Raw genomic sequence first — 17,975 nt, 5'->3', positions numbered from 1 at the left:
TTGGCCCAGGCATACTATTTAAGGCCTATGGAAAACACCTGTAGGGTGTCTGTGCCTCTAGGTGGATCCCTGGTTGTCTACTGCAAACAGACCTTGCAGAGCAGTTCTGATACTTGGGCTTTCTCCTGACCCTTCGTCTCCTGCCCATCTCCTGATGCTTCCCTGCCTTGGTTCCTGAACCCCTGGTCCATTCCTGCCTCAGTTCCACTAACCCTAGTTTGGCTGGCTTACTTGGCTTTGAACTAGTATAGTTCATCAACCTCAATTCTGACCTTATCTGATAGTGTGTGACACTGGTACAGACTATTGCTTCTGGCCTTGACCCTCTAGACTGGATTCAGACCAGTCCCCTCCAACCCAGGACCCACACTTAACTTGTGTCCGTGTAGCTGGGGTCATGTCAATAAGGGCCAGATAAGTACCTTGAGACTTTCAACGTGCCTAGTAAAAATCTGGCCCTCAGCTTCTAGCCTTTATGGTTGCAGGAAAAGCCTGAAAAGGTGACCCAAAGGCACCTTAAAAGCTCAAAAACCAGAAAGCTAATATAAAGCTCCCAATGTTTTTAAAATCTTTTTGGCTTTAAAAAACAACCAAACAAAAAAAACCCAAACCACTCATCTCATGATTTTCTGGGGGCCCTGGCTCATGACTTTGAATGCTTAGAGGTGGGCAATACTGCACAGTGGTTTGGGGGTTAATTCCTTATCTCTGTTTGAAATTTTGTATAACTCAAGCAAAACGGAACTGGAGACCAATTTTAATATGAAATACATGGCACAAATCAGAGCATTTTTAAATATTTAGTCAGACTCATCTCAGTAGCCCCCCTTTTTTTTTTTGCACAGAGAAGGGTATAAAATAATGGTTCAAACCTTTTTTCTTTTTTGGAACTCCTTTTTGGATAGATGGCCATGTGTCTCATCCTGTGCCTCCTAGTGTTATGCCCTGCCAGAGTCATTCGTGCTCTCCTCTCTCTCTCTCTCTCTTGTTTTTGTTTCAGGCAGTTCGCTCTCTTATGCCTCACCTGCATATTCCCACTCTCATAATAAGACTGCATGCTGCAAGATCACACCCAGCCGGGCTGCCCAGGACTGAGCTGAATGCAATGAGAAGAGAAGAGAAGCTTGGGCTGATGTGCCATTGGTCTCTGCCAGCTCTTCATTTTTATGATTCCATACCACTCCCTCCAGGAAGCTTTCTCTCTCAGCACAAAAGATTTGCTCTAAAATAAGCCCCCCTCTATATCCTAGCTAAAAGCACGCTGTACATCTTCCCCCCTCTCCTGCCCCCGACTAAATTTTACCAATCCACTTTTTGCCTTGGTCTTTTGGATATTACATTCCAAACAAGTTACCTGTGGAAGTACCTCCGAACGTACACTTTCTTTGTCCTGGTACATCTTGCCTTTAATAGGTTTCCTCTTTTCCAGTGCCAAAGCCAGTTATTCCCCATTTTATAGTTGTGCATTTGATTTTTTTTTTCCCCCTTCCTCAGTGTAGTACTTTGCCCTTGTTTGTTGAATTTCATCTTGCTGATTTGAGATCATTTCTCTAACTTGTTAAGTTTTGTCTTGAATTCTAATCATATCCTTCAAAGTGTTTGCAACCCCTCCAAGCTTGGAGTCATCTGTAAATTTTATAAAGATACTCTCCACTCCATTCTTTGTCTTTAATGAAAAATATTGACTAGTTCTGGACCCAGCACTGATCCACCTTATAGACATTTCATCTAGACCACATTTCCCTTGTATGCATACCTCATTTTCTACTATGCTCCTTTCATTTAAGACAGTAAATGGGCTAAACTTGGGTATTTGGCCTCTTGAACATTTTTAATATTGAACCACAAGTGTAATCAAAATCAGTTGGCTAGGCTTTTAGGTGCCACAGGTGAGTGCCCTAACCACTGGGGGGTGGGAGTTTGTCAGACCAGTATTCCCTCTTGGGCCATCAGAACTAATAATTTTCACCAGAAAAGTTCATTTTTCATAAATCAGCATTTTCTATATGAAAAAACATGTTGAGAAGTTCCCAGCCATCTCTGCTAAACACTGTACTTTTCAAAGCTATCTAACAGATGAGGTAGCTAGTCTATATTCCGATTTTCTAGTAGACAGAGAGCTTATGTGAGCAGGTGCCCTAAGCATATGACATGATTAGTGCAAGCGGATTCCAGGCAGATAATGTCCCTTTTGTCTGCTCATTTATAATAAAAAATTCCTGTTGGCCTATATGATTCTTTGAGATGTAGCCAGAACCTCTAGTAAGGCAAACACTACAACTAATACAATTGATGCAACCAACCAAGTATAGTTTCATTAATCATTTTTATTTGTGCTAAATATATTAACCCATCACTGTCAAAATCTGTGTCAGGAAGCTATAGGACATACTAGTATCTAGGCTTCAAATCCTTTTCGAAAGGTGCTTTGGGGTGGAAAAAGTCTGTCTTTTGGGGTGTTTGTTATAACAAGGGCAGACTATTCTTTAGCACATCATGGGACCAACCAAACTTAATAGAGCCAATGAGTCTCCAGTATCTCATTTCCACACAGTGAAGTGTCACATATCCATTACCTCCATCCTGAGCTCCTATTGTACCATAAAAGCCAAACAAAAACCAAATAAACAAACCAGCTGCAGAGAAGTGCTCAACCAAAACCATGCTGCACAGCTTTGATAGAGTGCCAGAGGGGCCTATTAGGGGGATGAAGTGCTGGAATCCCTGGCCCGTAATTAGGCATAAAACTTTTTCCAAATGTGGTTGCACTGTGTTACTTTGTTGACACACGAATCATTCCACAGGAGTGTCAGCTCCCAAGTACATATTATAGAAGGGTCATTAGTCCTGAGAAAATGGAGTATTTTGTCATCACTGCAGCAGAAGTATGTACATATCATAAATGGAGCCTGAAGGGATTTAGTTCCAGGTTATTAGTTGTTCATGGGAGATGGTGGATAATAACTGCTGCTTCTGATATTGTAGGCTTTCCTTGTTGCTGCTGGTTGGGCGTATTTTTTGGTGGTGGTAAGTGTTGTTATAAATACATATATAATAGGACCATATGAACAAAATCAGCATTCACATGTATTGAATGAAAGCAGAGTATCTATAAAGCTTTGGAGTGCAATTCATTAGTTACTGCTTTATCACTAGATAGGCCCTAATAAAATGACTGCTGCAGCAATACCCCATATTTATAATATGTCAATTGAAGCTGTGTGTGTAAAAGTATTTTTTCCACTTACTAGCATTTATCCCTGTCTAAAACTGCTGGTACACATACTTGAGAACACAGTACAAACGGCCAGAATTAATCCCTGGTAGAACTGCATTGAAATTAGCATTACCTTGAAAATGTACCAAGACCTGGTCTACATTGATGTAACTTTGTAATGTAAGCCACCTTGCATCGGCCTAGTTGCTCATGTGTATACACTTAAATTTGTGTCCCACTAATGTTAGTGCCCCATTATGGTGATGTTGTAAACACCACCTCCTTGAGCAGCATGGAGCTCTAGTTGATGTACTGAGGTCAATGCAGCACGAGGGCAGACACTGCACTACTTATGTCAATCATAAGGCCATATCTACCCTCCAAACTTTGGTCCCCACAAGTTACATCAGTATAAAACCTGCCACTCTTGTGCATAGGAATACTTGGCTCCTTGTGTCAGTGCTGCACATGCTCACTAAGAGTGCTTGTGTTGATGCATAATGCAGTGCACTGTGGAAAGGTATCCCAGTGTGCAACCAACCACCATACGGCACACTGTCTTTTGGGAAGCTTTTGGCAATGCATGGTAGGGCAGAAATGAGGCACTCAAGGGTGCCTGGGAGCAAGGGGTCAATTTGCCAGCATGCAACAGTCTCCATTCCATAATGTCATTGATATCTCAGAATTCTTGAGCTTTTTTTTTTTTAAATCCCACAAACTCCAGAGGCTGTCCTACTGTCGCCATCTCTGACAGAAGCATGGAGCCTGCACAGCTCTGCAGTAACAAAACCAGTGCACAGAAAAATTGGCGTAATTTAAAAAGCAAATACATCAAAAACTTAAATGAATATGGAACAGAACTTAACAGGTGGAAGAACATTTATGCCCATTTTATCTATATGTACAGCAACTATGGCTTTCACAAATCTGTGCATGTGAAGCTGTGGTTGTTCTTGCTCTCCTCCAGGGTGGCGTGGTAGGTGTAGGGATGTGGCCCTTGATACCCCATGGAATGTTGAGGGAGAGTGTAGAGAGGTACGGTAAGGGAGTTCTCCATGGACTGCAATGGGAACCAAACAGTGCCGTAACAAGGGTGAGATAAGTGAGGCACTTGCCTTGGGGGCACAAAGCTGAGGGGTGCAGCTCTACTGCGATTGGTGGTGCTTCAGCAGCAGCTCTGCCACCACCGCTTCTTCAGCGGCAATTCGGCAGCAGGTCCCTGAGTCCCTGTTGGAGGGAAGGACCTGCCGCCGAAGAACGAATGAAGTGGCGGTGGCAATTCGGCGGCAGGTCCTTTCCTCCGACAGGGACTCAGGGACCCACTGCCGAAGAGCCTGGAGCTGACCCTTGCCTCGGGCGCAAAAATGTCTTGTTACGGCTCTGGAACCAAGCCTGTGATTGAACCTGTAGGTCCACAAGAGGGTTCAGCATCTGTGTCTGCTGCCAGACAAGCCCAGTTATGTCCTGGTACATCTCCCTCTTCTCTTCCTGCTGGGACTTTCTCCTGTCTACTCTTTTCTCCTCTGGTTATTTTCACACTCCAGATGCTTTGCTCATAGTTTGATGCAGCACTGGCTTACAGGATCTCATTGAACATGTTATCTCAAGGTGGTCCTCCTTTTTTCCCCTCCTTATCTGGCTCAGGTTCTCCATAGGTGTAGAGGTGGAACCCCCTCAAGACCTCAACAGCAGCAGCTGCAGATAAAACACAGAGAAGTACCATTGTCAAAATAGTCACAATGAAAATCTAAACTTAAGATTTAGAACTCCCTTCACTTATTCCCCTGAAGTTTTAAAGAAGACATGTTTATTGACCTTTCTGTTGGGAATACTTGTGCATGGTGCCCCTTGCAGCTCTAGCCATGGTGGGTAGGGCATGCCAGGAATGAGGGAAATGAGGAGGAAGCTTCATAAAAATGAGCAATTATTAGTGTAGGGCAATGGCACTGAATATTAGTACCATCTTCCACAGGCTGGGCCCGTATGCTGCTAGCCTGTGTACTGCAATGATTTCTGCTGAAGCTAATGTTGCCTGGCGTGGGAAAGTGTCCTATCACAGAGGATGAAATAAGGCAGCCATCCCTAGAGACCTTTGGGAGAGGATTGCAGAGTACCTCCATGAAAGTTTCATCAAGATCTCTAAGGAGGATTCAAGGGACATTCCTGTGTAAATTCAGCTGTGGACCAGTTTAAGGCAGAATGAAAAGCAGATAATGCTACCTCTTTCCCTTGTGGTTTTTGTGTGTGTGCCACCACCACTTTTAGTATGAGTAGATTAATGAAAAAGTCGATAGTTGTGACCTGTTAAGTTGGGGTCACCGTAAGTACATCATTGTAATGGGAAATAGAATTACACACTTACCTGAGGTTCTTTTCCCTGCATCAGGCTTACCCTTGCTTGATTGCCGAGACTGACTGAACTGTGGTGAAATCTCAAACAGGTACTGGCTCGCAGCATAGCTGGACTGTCTGCCTCCTCCAGTTGCAGGTCCATCCTTCCATCACCTCCTTGTTCTTGCTGTTTGTGCCAGGGGCCTGTGGCTTGAGATCCTCAGAGGTATCCATGATGGAGAGTAGGGTGGTGCTCATGTCTCCAAATATGGCTTGCACCTCTCTGTAAAAGCAGAAAGCCTGTGGCTCAGCACCAGATCAACTGTTGGCCTCTCTGGCCTTCTGATATGCCTGCTGCAGTTACTCTTCTTTCACATGGTACTTCTGCGGGTCCCTGTTGTACCTCTTCTGCATCCCCTGCATCTGCTTGAAGATGTCCATAACTGTCCTTACACAGCCTCTTGTCCTGCAGGCCCAGGAGATCAATATCTCCTGTCTACTCCAAGGTAAGTGCTTCTGGAGCCAGCATGGTCAGCTGAGCAGTTGCACACAATGATGGATTGCTGCTAGGTGTGCTCCCCAAGCTGGACAATCAGGAAACAACATCTTAAAAGCTCTTGGGCCTCTAAACTGGAGAAGACGAGGTGGGTGCTTCTAGTCTTCATAACCCCTGGACAGTGGAGTTCATAACTGTGACCAGAGTGGTCAGTGTTGGGCATTATGGGACAGGTGATGGAGGACTGTTAGGGTCTGTGTAGGTAACACAGCGTTTTGACTTGTGCTGTTGACCTCAGTACATCGACCATGGATCAAGGCCACTCAGAGCTGGGGCTATTGTGTTGCTGTAATGGGGCACTTATATCTGTGGGAGATATACTTAGTTTAGATACATGCACAACTATATTGACCTAACTTTGTAGTGTAGAGCAGACCTAAGGTCCTCCAGCATCTGTCCCACAATGCAAGATGCTAACTGCACACTCTTGTGGACCTGCAGGTTCAACAATCACAGGTTGACCTCCCGTTGCAGTCCAGGCAGAAATCCATTACAGCACCTCAACATTCTGCATGGTATCAAGGGCCACATCCCTATCACTACACCCTGGGACATTAAGGACAACTACAGCTTCACATACATGGATGTGTGAATGCCATGATTGCTGTGTGTGTAGGTAAAACGGATATGAATGCTCTTCCCTTTAAGTTCTGTTCCATTCTTTAAAGTTTTTAATGTACTTGATTTTAAATTGCAAAGGATTTTCTGTGCTGTGGTTTTGTTACTACAGAGCTGTGCAGGCTCTGTGCCTCTCTGAGATGGTGACAGTGAGGAGGGCCTCCTGGGTTCATGTGTGTTTTTATTTTTATTTTTTTATTTTTTTTAAACAGGTGCAAGAATTATGGGATATAGTTGACATTATGAAATGGAGACTGTTGCATGCTGGCAAGTTGACCCCTTGCGCCCAGTCACCCTTGCGTGACTCATTTCTGCCACACGATGAATTGCCAAAAGCTTCCAAAAAGACAGTATGCTGGATGGTGGCAGGTTCCACACTGGGCTATCTACCCACAGTGTACCACGGTGTGCATCATCACAAGCACTCTTGGTGAGTGTGCGTAGTGCTGATGCAAGAAACCAAGTATGCATGCCCTCAAGTGATATACTAACTTGCAGCGTCTGGCGTGCAGACATGATTTAAGATTCAGAAGTCACTAGTGCAACAGAAGGTCCTTTCCCAAAAGATTATGTTCAGAAGTTGCAAGTGATCATTCCAAAGATATCGTTCTCTTATCGAGGTACATATGCAAACTATGTACCCAAAAACTCTAAGCACAATCCATGGTTTAACTTGAATAGGATTTCAGACAAAAATAAAATGGTAATAAAATTGTGTGGAAAACCTATTTCTTTAGCATTAAGATATGTTTAAAGGAGCCTGTCAGGTTAAACATTAACTGTTGGCGTGTTAATTTTTTTTATTAAAAAATCTTCCTATATTTACAAATATTCAAACTAAATGAATTTTGAAAACTTATTTTTCACTACTGAATTGTGGGGTTTCTTTTAATTTTGTTTTTTTGCATTGTTCTCAAGGATAATTAGAATGGATGATCAGTTATATTCTGGTCAGGTTCTAATCAATTTCACATTCAGGTTGTAAACACAATGGAGAGAAATTTTGCTGCTTTTTTTTTTGTTTCCACTGTGTGTGGGTGTATGTATGTCAGAGAGGGAGAATTAATAGAAAAGTGAGTTTTTACAAATGTTGTATTTTTGGGTCAAATTTAAGTATTTCTTCAAAGTATTTCTTCTTCTGATGCCTCTTAGAAAACCACTTTAGAGATACAAATTGGGTGAAGCAATATCTTTTATTAGATCTTTATTTCTTAAGAGTTCATCTGCTCCTGCTATTAATTTTTCCTTTGAAGCTATAATTCTCTGATACTACAATGAACTGCTTTAGAAAATGATTATCATGGGCCTGATCTTGCAAACACATATGAAAGTAGTGCTTACTGCCAGGAGTTTTCCTGCTGAAGTCCATATCTGGTAGTAAGTATTTTTAGGCTATATCTACACTAGTGCAGTAAGTCAGCCTAAGCTACGCAACTCCAGCTACGTGAATAATGTAGCTGGAGTTGACATAGCTTAGGTTGACTTACCACGGGTCCACACTACCCTGGGTCGATGGGAGATACTCTCCTGTTGACTTACCTTACTCTTCTTGTTTGGGGTAGAATACTGGGGTCGACTAGAGAGCAATCTGCGGTCAATTTGGCGGGTCTTCAGTAGACCCGCCGCATCAATCCCCGGAGCATCAATTTGGGGGTTAGTGTAGACATAGCTTAAGGATAAGGCCACTAGTCAATAAAAGTATGTCTACAGTGCAGTCAGCTACGGGCCAGTCACAGATGTCTGACTCGGGCTAAGGCTCTGGTAAGAGGCTGTCTAATTATAGTAGGCATTTGGACTTGGGCTCTAGGACTCTCAGAGGTGGGAGGATCCCAGAGCTCAGGCTGCAGTCTGAGCCCAAATGTCTATACTGCATTTAAACAGCCCTGCAGCCTGAGCCCTGGCCAGCTGCAGGTGTTTAACTGCAGTGCAGACATATCCTAACAGAAAATGGTAACTTCAAGTGAGAAATAGTATGTCATGTAGATGCCCTTAATTACAGGCATAGCATATAACTCATTGAAAATCCTTTAGGCTCAGATTACACACATTGCTATATATATATTTTTTTTTTCTTGAGAATGAGATGAGTGAGACACAACTTTTTGGATGATCCATTCCAGCTGGAATTGTTGTGACTTTTTTTTTTCTTACAAAAACTATGGTTGCTTTCAAAGATGTTTGCTAATAATTGCAAAGCAGAGGGCATGATCTAAAGTGCTGGTATATCATTTTGCTTTGGATTTTGTCCATAGCCTAGTCCATTATGTAAAGGTACAGCTGGCTCCTAAATTTAATAATTTCTAGCACTTGATTCTTTTCTCAGACCGACCCTTATGTATAGTAGCACCAAAAAAGTGGCAGAACATATGTATTTGGGGGCTAAAAGTAGCTGCTGCTCAATCCTGTAGGGTTGCTAAGATACTGCTGTCTTGTAAAATATGTTGGGACAGATAAGCATGTCTAATGCATGTAGACTCAGGTTCTCCAAAGGACTGCGTTTGGACTAGAAGTGGGAGGATTTTAGCTTTTCATGACGGCTATGTGCATACTCCCCTGCAATGAATGTATCATGAGCACATTACACAAGTGAAATACATTCTGTATACTTGCTGGCATAAACAATGCTCATGAGAATCCTCAGATGTGTAATCAATATGATGCTGTCTGCTTGCAGTAGAAGTGATTTTATACATCCCTCAGCCCACTCACAGATCCAAATGGAAACTCTAGCACTCAGGGGCATCATGTGGGTCTCCAGTACTCTCTGGTGAGTGCTGAATTCCTAAACGAATGTGTGGATTGCTCTCATTCATTTAGTCTTCTCAGCTGCCTCACATAATGTTACTATTAACTTACTAAGCAACCAGATATAATTCAATAAAGCTCCTAGTGTACATTAGAAATATTTCTAAGAAATTTAATAGAAAAGAATCTGTTGACCTTTATATAAACACAAAGGGCCCGATTCTCTTCTCACACCAAATATAAATTGCAAATAATCCCTATTGATATTTAGTGGAACTGCACCATTATAAAAATGTGAGTGGCCAGTCAGGCCAGAGGGCTGGAGAAAGGGAACCCCACTCTTGTAGATTATCAGACCTCACCTCCTATAGACCTACATAGCAGCTTAGTGGAAGGGTGGCTGGTATTTGTCTTGTGTGTGTAAATGGGTACAGGTTCAAATCCTCTTTAATTTGCCATACGAGAGGGAAGTCGTCTTAAATTGATGGCGATGAAGGCAGTATAAGAATCTATACAGAATATAATAGGAAGCCCTCAGGATGCTATTTTGTTTAAATCAAAACACAGAGCTGAGTTCCTAATAATTTACACAAGTAATAGAGAATTGCCAAAGTGGCTACAGAAATATTCTTATGCGTCATTAATTCATTTTCCACTACATTTCATCCAACTTATTCTTTTTTTTTTTAAACGGAAATGCAACAAGTGTTTGGGTTAAATGAGCACACAAGGAGGAGTCTTACATTGCACAGTTAAAAGCAACTACATCTTTATTATAACTCAGCATATTGATGATTTTTAAGTCCACTGTGTGCTGAAAAGCATGCAGTCACAACACATATCAGTTGGGATGGGCTTCTATCAGAAGAGGGCCTTGTACTCTGTGGAGTCCATTACCCCTGTAAAAAGAGCTGGTGCAAGTCACTACTAAAGCTGGTCAAAAAACTTTCGACCGAACATTTTCCTTCTGAAAATGTACCTTTTGTCAAAATAGAAACTTTCTGCTGGAATGTATTGTTTTTGTTGAAATTTGGTATAAAAAAATGAAAAACATGTTTCAAAATGGGACATTTTGGGGTTTTTGTTTCAAAATGACTTTGTTTGAAATTTATTTTATTTTATAGTCTAAATTAGGAGATTAAAAAGCCCAAATCTGAATGAAATGTTTGACTTTTATCAAACCTGAATACTTTGATAACCCCAAACAATATTTTTTTCAAAAATGTTTTGTGGGAAATTTTGAAAAAAAAATTGCTGTAGTTCCAATTCAGAACAAAAATGAATTTCAAGGTGTCCATTTCCCATGTAATGGATATTCCAGGTTTTGACCAGCTGTAGTCACTACCATGCTGGTTTTGGTAACATTTACATTCCATTAGCTCTGAGGTAAATGACTACACAGGGTGCAAGGTTAAGGAGAACAAGGCTTGGCTTTGCTAGAGAAGTAACTCTTTGCATTTGTGCACTGTTTTCCAGCTAGTGGCAGTCAACATAGTGAATTGAAATGATGAATAGATTGTTATGCACAAGAGGTAATCCAAGAATTGCCAAAGTGTCAGAATGGCTACAGAAATACTCTTATGCATCATTAATTCATATTCCACAACATTTCATCTGGCCTATTTTGTCTTTTTAAAGAAAATGCAACAAGTGTTTGGGTTATCTCAAATTGGTAAGAGAGACACTGCAGAGCATGAATATTGTGATAAATTGCATTGTTGCCTCTGCTTCAAACTTTAATTTCTTTACTCTCCTACCCAGACATTCCTGATGCTAATTCATAATTACCTCACTAACCTTGTTCTTATCTAACCCACACCAAAGCCAAAATCCTTTATTCCCTTGACTTAAAAATGAAGATGTGGAAAATTACCTGTATGTCGACCAAAAGTGCTCATTCTTTTTTTCCTGATTCCTTTTTTTGTTGTTGTTGCTACTTCTAACCTGCTGACCACAGTAATTCTTATCTCACTTCACAGGCGGCTCATCAAGGCAGACAGGACAGTGTGTATCTACATTAAGTCAGGCACAGTATGATTGATCTTTGTAAGTGGAAATGTGCAAACTGCTCAAGTTAACTTTACCCCCAGGCACCTGAATGTATTAAACCCATTAAATAAGTGATCTTCTTTCCTAAGTGTGTGTGTGTGTGTGTGTGTGTGTGTACAGTGCCACTTCAAAATGCAAAGCTAAGTCCTACTGCATCAAAATGCTATATTGTGTAGAGGACAGTTCAGTGGTTTGAGTATTGACCTGCTACACCCAGGATCATGAGTTCAATCCTTGAGGGGGCCATTTAGGGATAATAATAATAATTGGAGATATACCAATCTCCTAGAACTGGAAGGGACCTTGAAAGGTCATTGAGTCCAGCCCCCTGCCTTCACTAGCAGGACCAATTTTTGCCCTAGATCCCTAAGTGGCCTCCTCAAGGATTGAACTTACAACCCTGGGTTTAGCAGGCCAATGCTCAAACCACTGAGCTATCCCTCTCCCGCCCCCAGGGAAAAATCTGTCTGGGGATTGGTCCTGCTGTAAGCAGGGGGTTGGACTAGATGACCTCCTGAAGTCCCTTCCAACCCTGAGATTCTATGATTCTAACTGATGATACTTGGTTCTTGTCTTTTTCATAGCCTGATTTGTAGCAATCATGTACTATAGTCTTGCATCTTCATTGCAATACTTATTGAAATTCCACAGGGTTTTACTATTACCTACAGTAGCTTTTGGCGCAGGCTGAGCTCTTGAGAAACAGTGGACCTGATTCTGATCTTTCACTGGTTTAGTGGAGTTATTTGTGGTTAACAATGATATATGTGAGATCGGAATCAGGCTCAATACTTCCTATCTTCCAACAGTAACTTTATGCAGCTGTTTTATCTATTGGCTGAAATGTTTCAATTGATAATAGGGACATCTGTCCTTCCTGCTCTCCACAGGACTTTTGTAGCATTTTTATTCGGCCTTCCAGCCTCTGGGTCCATTCACGTCGGAGTCTGGGAACAAGGAACAAACACTCTAATCAGTAAGCGCTGAGCCAAATTTTTCAACTGTATCTAAATCTTTTTAATGATATCACAGCTTTCTCCTCTCTTTCAACACCAAGGCACTTGCCTTAGATTTATTTACCACGTAGGCATCTGTCTGGCTTTCTAGATTAGGCACACAGACCATGGTGATGGCAATGATGGTATCACTCAACAGTGGGTGACATTCCTGGATTCCTAATGAGTCAAACAACTGCTGAAGTACTCTCATTAGTATGAAATGCTCTGCCTTCTCCTCTGGGGCATTCTCAAGGCCACACAGAAATACTCTTTCTGGTAAGGTCATGCAATATGCAAATTTAAAGTTGCAATGAGAGAACCTAATTTACCATCCTGCATTGGAGAAGAAAAAGGCCTATGTATCATTCTGTAATTGTGATGTTACTTTGTGTCCTGAACCTTCAAACATAATCAAATCCTTTTTCTTCATTGTCATCAAACCTTATATGTATATAATGAAGGGAACTGATGTCATGAGGGAGAGAAGCCACAAAGCTTTAAGGTTCAGTATGGTGTAGAGGGAAGGAAATGTCATTAGGACCACTGCAAGTTATCTGTTGCCATTGTAGTTTTCCAGTAGAATGATGGGTATCAAACACTTGACAAAGATAATACTATGGGATCAAATGTCACATCATGAAGCTAAAAATAGCACTGGATATTTTTTGCAAATTACATTGATGTATCAATAAGGACAGCAGCTGGCAATTTTATTTCAGAATTACCCAGCAGTAAAGGTTGTGGGTATTTTATACAGTTACTTATGTTAATTTGGTTTCCAGTTTTGACTGCAAATGATGGTTTAACCTTTTCAGTTTGAGCTGTCCTACACTGACATTGGCATTCTCAAGTGAGCATATTCAGGTTCTCAGAAATCAGCGTAATTAGCCAAAAACATTTGTCATTCAAAACAGTGTTTTCCCTGCTGTTCCTTGTTAACTACTGTTCCAAGGAACACAGAGAGAACACTCATCTTCAGTTAAAGCTGCTAATGCCTCCAGGTATCAGCTATGCTAGGCAGCAACCCTGCAGATTTTGCAATATCAATGTACATAGCCTCCTGAAGCTAGCTTTGTGTAAATTAGAACAGTTTATGAACACCTCAGGCCCTGGTCAAGATGATCTTGAATGGGACCTGCTTGGTTTTATTTTGGTTCAGCCAGAATTGCTTGGGTACACTCAGCAAATAAACTATCCTTTTTGTGCACCTTATTCTTTATACAAAACTCACTTTTAAAAAACCCAAATGAAGAAAAAAGGATCTGTCATCCCCTCACAAATAGCATGACTTGTGATTGCTATGGAAGCTGTTTCAGTCTGCATGGCCCGCTTTTTGTGGAACTGTAACCCTGTAGATTTTTAGTCGTTTGAGGGATGCCGCATATCTAACTGCTTATAATAAGCTTCTCACTTTGTCAACAACCTGATTATCTTACACTGGGACAGTTATCTAGTAGTTAAAATGACATAGGGAGCAAGGCTCTTGAGTTCCTCTATGTCTAGCATATCCTTAAATAAGTCCATGATCTCTGTGTGCCTCAGTTTCTGTATCTGTAAAGTGGGAATAATACTCCCTCCCAGGAGTACTGTGGGGCTTCATAAATGTTAAGCGTTATAAAATACATTAAAAGAGGTTATAGAAGTGTAGATTATTACTCTAGTTATTAATGGACAGTTTGTCTATCCACTTAATTTAACATTTTTCATTTACTTATTGTCCCAGCTCCAGGTAGAAATCTCAATGTTTCCTGGCTGTCACAAGTTATAATATGAATGCATTTTAATTTTTAGGTGGTTGTGCTCCAAGGCCTTTGAGGAATGACCCAGGGGCTCAAGGGTGAGGAGGCATCTCCACATAGGAGAGCCATGGAAATCTGGGAAGAAAAATGCCAAAGAGCTAGTAGAAAACTTGTGTGCTGTGAATAAAGCAAACTAGTAATGGGCTGCCTTATTATGAAATGTGGAAATACACCCGTGATGCCGTACAAAAGAGAAAAAGCAACTCACTTCTTCAGGGCACTTCTGCTTAATCTAGAGTCTTCGCCTTGTTGTTGCTGAGTGTGTTTTTCAATGATTTTTTCCCAAAAGTTTTTCAGTCCTTTTGCATCATGGACAAAGATCTTGGGGTGTCTGATAGTCTTATTCATTTTCTGAAAAGTAAGCCAAAGGTTAGAAGCCCTTTCCTTGTTAAAACTTCTAAACTGATGCACATGCCACATTGCAAAGACTTTGGATACTTTCTTATAAAATGCAATAAAACCATAATCTAGTCAGACAAGAATTGGTAACTGAGGCTTATTCTGCCTAGAAATAAAATATCAGACAGTGAAATATGCTTAGAAATGATTATTTGCATGCTATACCTATATTTTCGGTACAGAATGAGTAGCTGTTGGAATAGTCTTCCAAGGGACATTGTAGAGGCCCCAGTATATGAGACACTTAAATTGGCACTGAACAATTCACTAGAAAATGTTCTGCAAGAAACAATGCTGTCATCATCAAAGGCTCGGCTAGAGAAAGTGGAAAGACCCATTAGGTTCTCTCTCTTCTGTGGTTCTATAAGAGATCATAGGTGGTGGTGATCTGTAGGGAATGTGTTATTTTTAAATAATTCCTATTACTATTCCAAATAATATCAAGCACAAACTGCACTGGAGAATTATACATCTAAAATGTGAAGCACACAGTGTGTGAAAGCCTTAGGGAGCTTATGTTCTTGTTCTCTCATTTATCAAAATGCCAGCTTAAATACTGTTAAAAACACAGTTTGGTAAAATAGAGAGATGAGTTTATAGGAAAAAGGGCAGAAGGCAGGGAGATTTCTCCTTGTTAAATATATAATATTCAAGCTCTGGTGGGTATTAAAATTCTCAACATGCCTAGGGTACCTACTGATACCACCAAATGCTTATAGGGTTATCAGGCCTTAATGATACTTTGAAAAGTTAAGCTCAGTTAGTTGCTTATTCCCAAAAGAAATGAACTGAAAAACTGCACCATGCATTATATGATCTCATTAGCACGTAGCACTTCTGCTTTGAGCATGAAACAGAATCCCCTACATCATCCTCCTTAAATAACCTCCAGTTCCCTCACAGAATCAAGTGCGTGAGATGAAAGGGAGGAAGAGAGAGAAAAATATGCTCCTGGGTTACTTATAGTCTCATCTTAGTCAGTGTACACCTTGGTTGCCATCTGCTGCTGAAGTCCCTTGCATCAACCATTTACCTCTACTCTGCTAGCAATAGAGTTTGTTACCCAGGTTTCTACAATGGGGCTGATAATCCCCACTGCCTCATAGGTCCTTGTTGGTATTTGTGGGACTTCTCTAAGAAAGGTGTCAACCTTTATAAAGCCACTCTTATGAAAATCTAATAAAGCTACACTGGAGAAGGCCAATCTGAATTGTATAGTTATTGGATGACCTCTGAAGGGTGTCTTGCTGCCACTAGTAGACCAGCAAAGCAGGAAGGAACAATCAGATGTGGCATAAATTAGGGAAAGGGGCAAGTATAAGTCCTTCATATATAATGTAGCATTAAAATGCAAAAGATCTTTTAAAAGGCCTTTAAACTTATGATCTGAGGGATGACTTTGGTACTGGCTTTTTTTTTTTTTGCAATGAAAATTCCATCATAATGAATAGTTTGATCAAATTCTATGCTCAGTCCATCCAAATAGGCTGGCAAACTAGTACAGCTAAAAACCAGCTTCCAGGTGCATTCATTTTCCTTTGAGAAGTCTAGATGCCCAAGGATGAGTGTTGTCTAACTGCAGGAAGTGGAGGAATGAGCACAGACTGGCCAGTGAGTATGTATAACATAATCATCTCCTGGATGGAACATCACACCTGCTTGACTGTTGTGTGTGTTGTCCTCTACTGTCTGGCCCTGATGGTACTGGAGCAAGCAAATATTTTCCTTTTAGATCAAGAGGTGTCTGCAGGTTTGGCACAGAAGGATGCTGCTGTGAAATCTTGGATGAGTAGAGATCTGACACAGAAGGATATATAGGAAGCAGCTTCCTATATAAACTCTGAGGGGTCAATCATCTGTTTTATTAGCACCTTTTGTTTAAAGTGCTTTGTCAATAATAATTTGTTTCACTGGGGCACTATCACAATAGTGTTATGGTTCTCCAGCTTGTGGCCTCATCCTAAAAAACAAGCATACATTAATGACTCATTGAAACATGCCCTTTCCCTATCTTTAATGCTATAATCTTATAAAAAGAAACAAAACCTGCATCATGCAAAGATTAGAATATGTTCCCCAGTAATAATGTTATGAGTGACTGACTGAATATGATTATATTACTCATCATTACTCCTTAGCAGAGTGGATCATTACAACACTAAAAGACTCTTCCAGCAGTGGCAGCTGCCTACTTGACACTTCAGATAATTATGCTGTTTTCTGATGTCAAGTACAAGGTCCTGGTGAACTATCTGAGCTGGTCTGCCCTCCAAAGGCTATTCTCCTTTGACTCACATTTGATTCTGCCATAATATACTGGGCTTTCATTTGATTTTTAAAAATCCATTAGAAACTCTTCATGTGGTATCAGTGAGGGGTTTCTTTATACTGCAAACAGCTGCCTTGTTTTTCACAAGTAGCTGCCAATTTTTGATGCCTCCCTTCTTGGGTGCCCAACTTTGAGGCACTAGGTTTTGTCATGCTGGTTCCCCAACATAAGTGGGTCCTTTTGAAAATTTTAATCCATCATGATTCTGAGTCTGCCTGCTGGCCAGTGGCATTTAGCCAGTTAATACTTCCTACTAACATATTTTTCCTTTCTGAAACAAGTGGGCAGTGACTAGAATTTGTGAGAAGCCAATGCCAATGTGAGTGGTTAGCCGGGGGGTGAAAGTAACTTAAAGCACTTACCGGTACCCCGGAGTCCTGAGTGGGTGTGGCCTCAACCAGAAGAGGCATGTCCTAATGGGAGGAGGCGGGGCCTTTCAAGATTTAAAGGTCCTGGGGCTCCAGCTGCGGCTGGGAGCCCCGGGGCCTTTAAATCACCCTAGAGCTACCAGCTGTAGAGGCAGCTGGGAGCCCCGGGGCTCAGGGCCGAATTAAAGGGCCCAGGGCTCCAGCCGCCACAGAGCTCTGGGCCCTTTAAATCACCGTGGAGCCCTGCCGCCACTACCCTGGGACGGCAGGGCTTGGGCTAGGGCTGGGGTAGCTGGGGCAGGTCTCGGGCGGGGATTTAAAGGGCCTGGTGCTCCTGCCATGGTGGGGAGCCCCGGGCCCTTTAAATCATTTCTGGAGCCCTGCCGCTGCTGGGGCAGTGGTGGCAGAGCTCTGGCAGGGATGTAAAGGGCCCGGAGCTCCACGGTAGCCAGAGACCTGGGCCCTTTAATTTGCCCCTGAGCTCCAGGGCTCCCGGCTGCCTCTGCAGCTGGTAGCTCCAGGGTGATTTAAAGGCCCTGGGGCTCCCAGCCTGGTGTAGCGGTGGC

At 41.7% G+C, this 17,975-nt stretch overlaps 1 protein-coding gene across 1 annotated transcript; it reads right to left on the bottom strand.

Annotated features, from left to right (window-relative positions):
- Positions 1 to 12,330: 12,330 nt before the first annotated feature.
- On the bottom strand, positions 12,331 to 17,480 carry LOC123372240 (protein FAM240C-like). Its single transcript, XM_045020249.1, has 3 exons — positions 17,404 to 17,480; positions 14,522 to 14,664; positions 12,331 to 12,463 (listed from the first exon to the last, which is right to left on the bottom strand). Exons 1-3 carry the CDS (start codon positions 17,449 to 17,451, stop codon positions 12,331 to 12,333), a joined length of 324 nt encoding a protein of 107 aa, XP_044876184.1. The 5' UTR covers positions 17,452 to 17,480.
- Between the last annotated feature and the right edge of the window lie 495 nt (positions 17,481 to 17,975).

This window comes from Mauremys mutica, chromosome 6 (genome assembly GCF_020497125.1).
Source record: "Mauremys mutica isolate MM-2020 ecotype Southern chromosome 6, ASM2049712v1, whole genome shotgun sequence".
Lineage (NCBI taxonomy): Eukaryota > Metazoa > Chordata > Testudines > Geoemydidae > Mauremys > Mauremys mutica.
The sequence above is the reverse complement of the archived record's forward strand: the minus strand, read 5'-3'. Positions and strand labels throughout refer to the sequence as shown.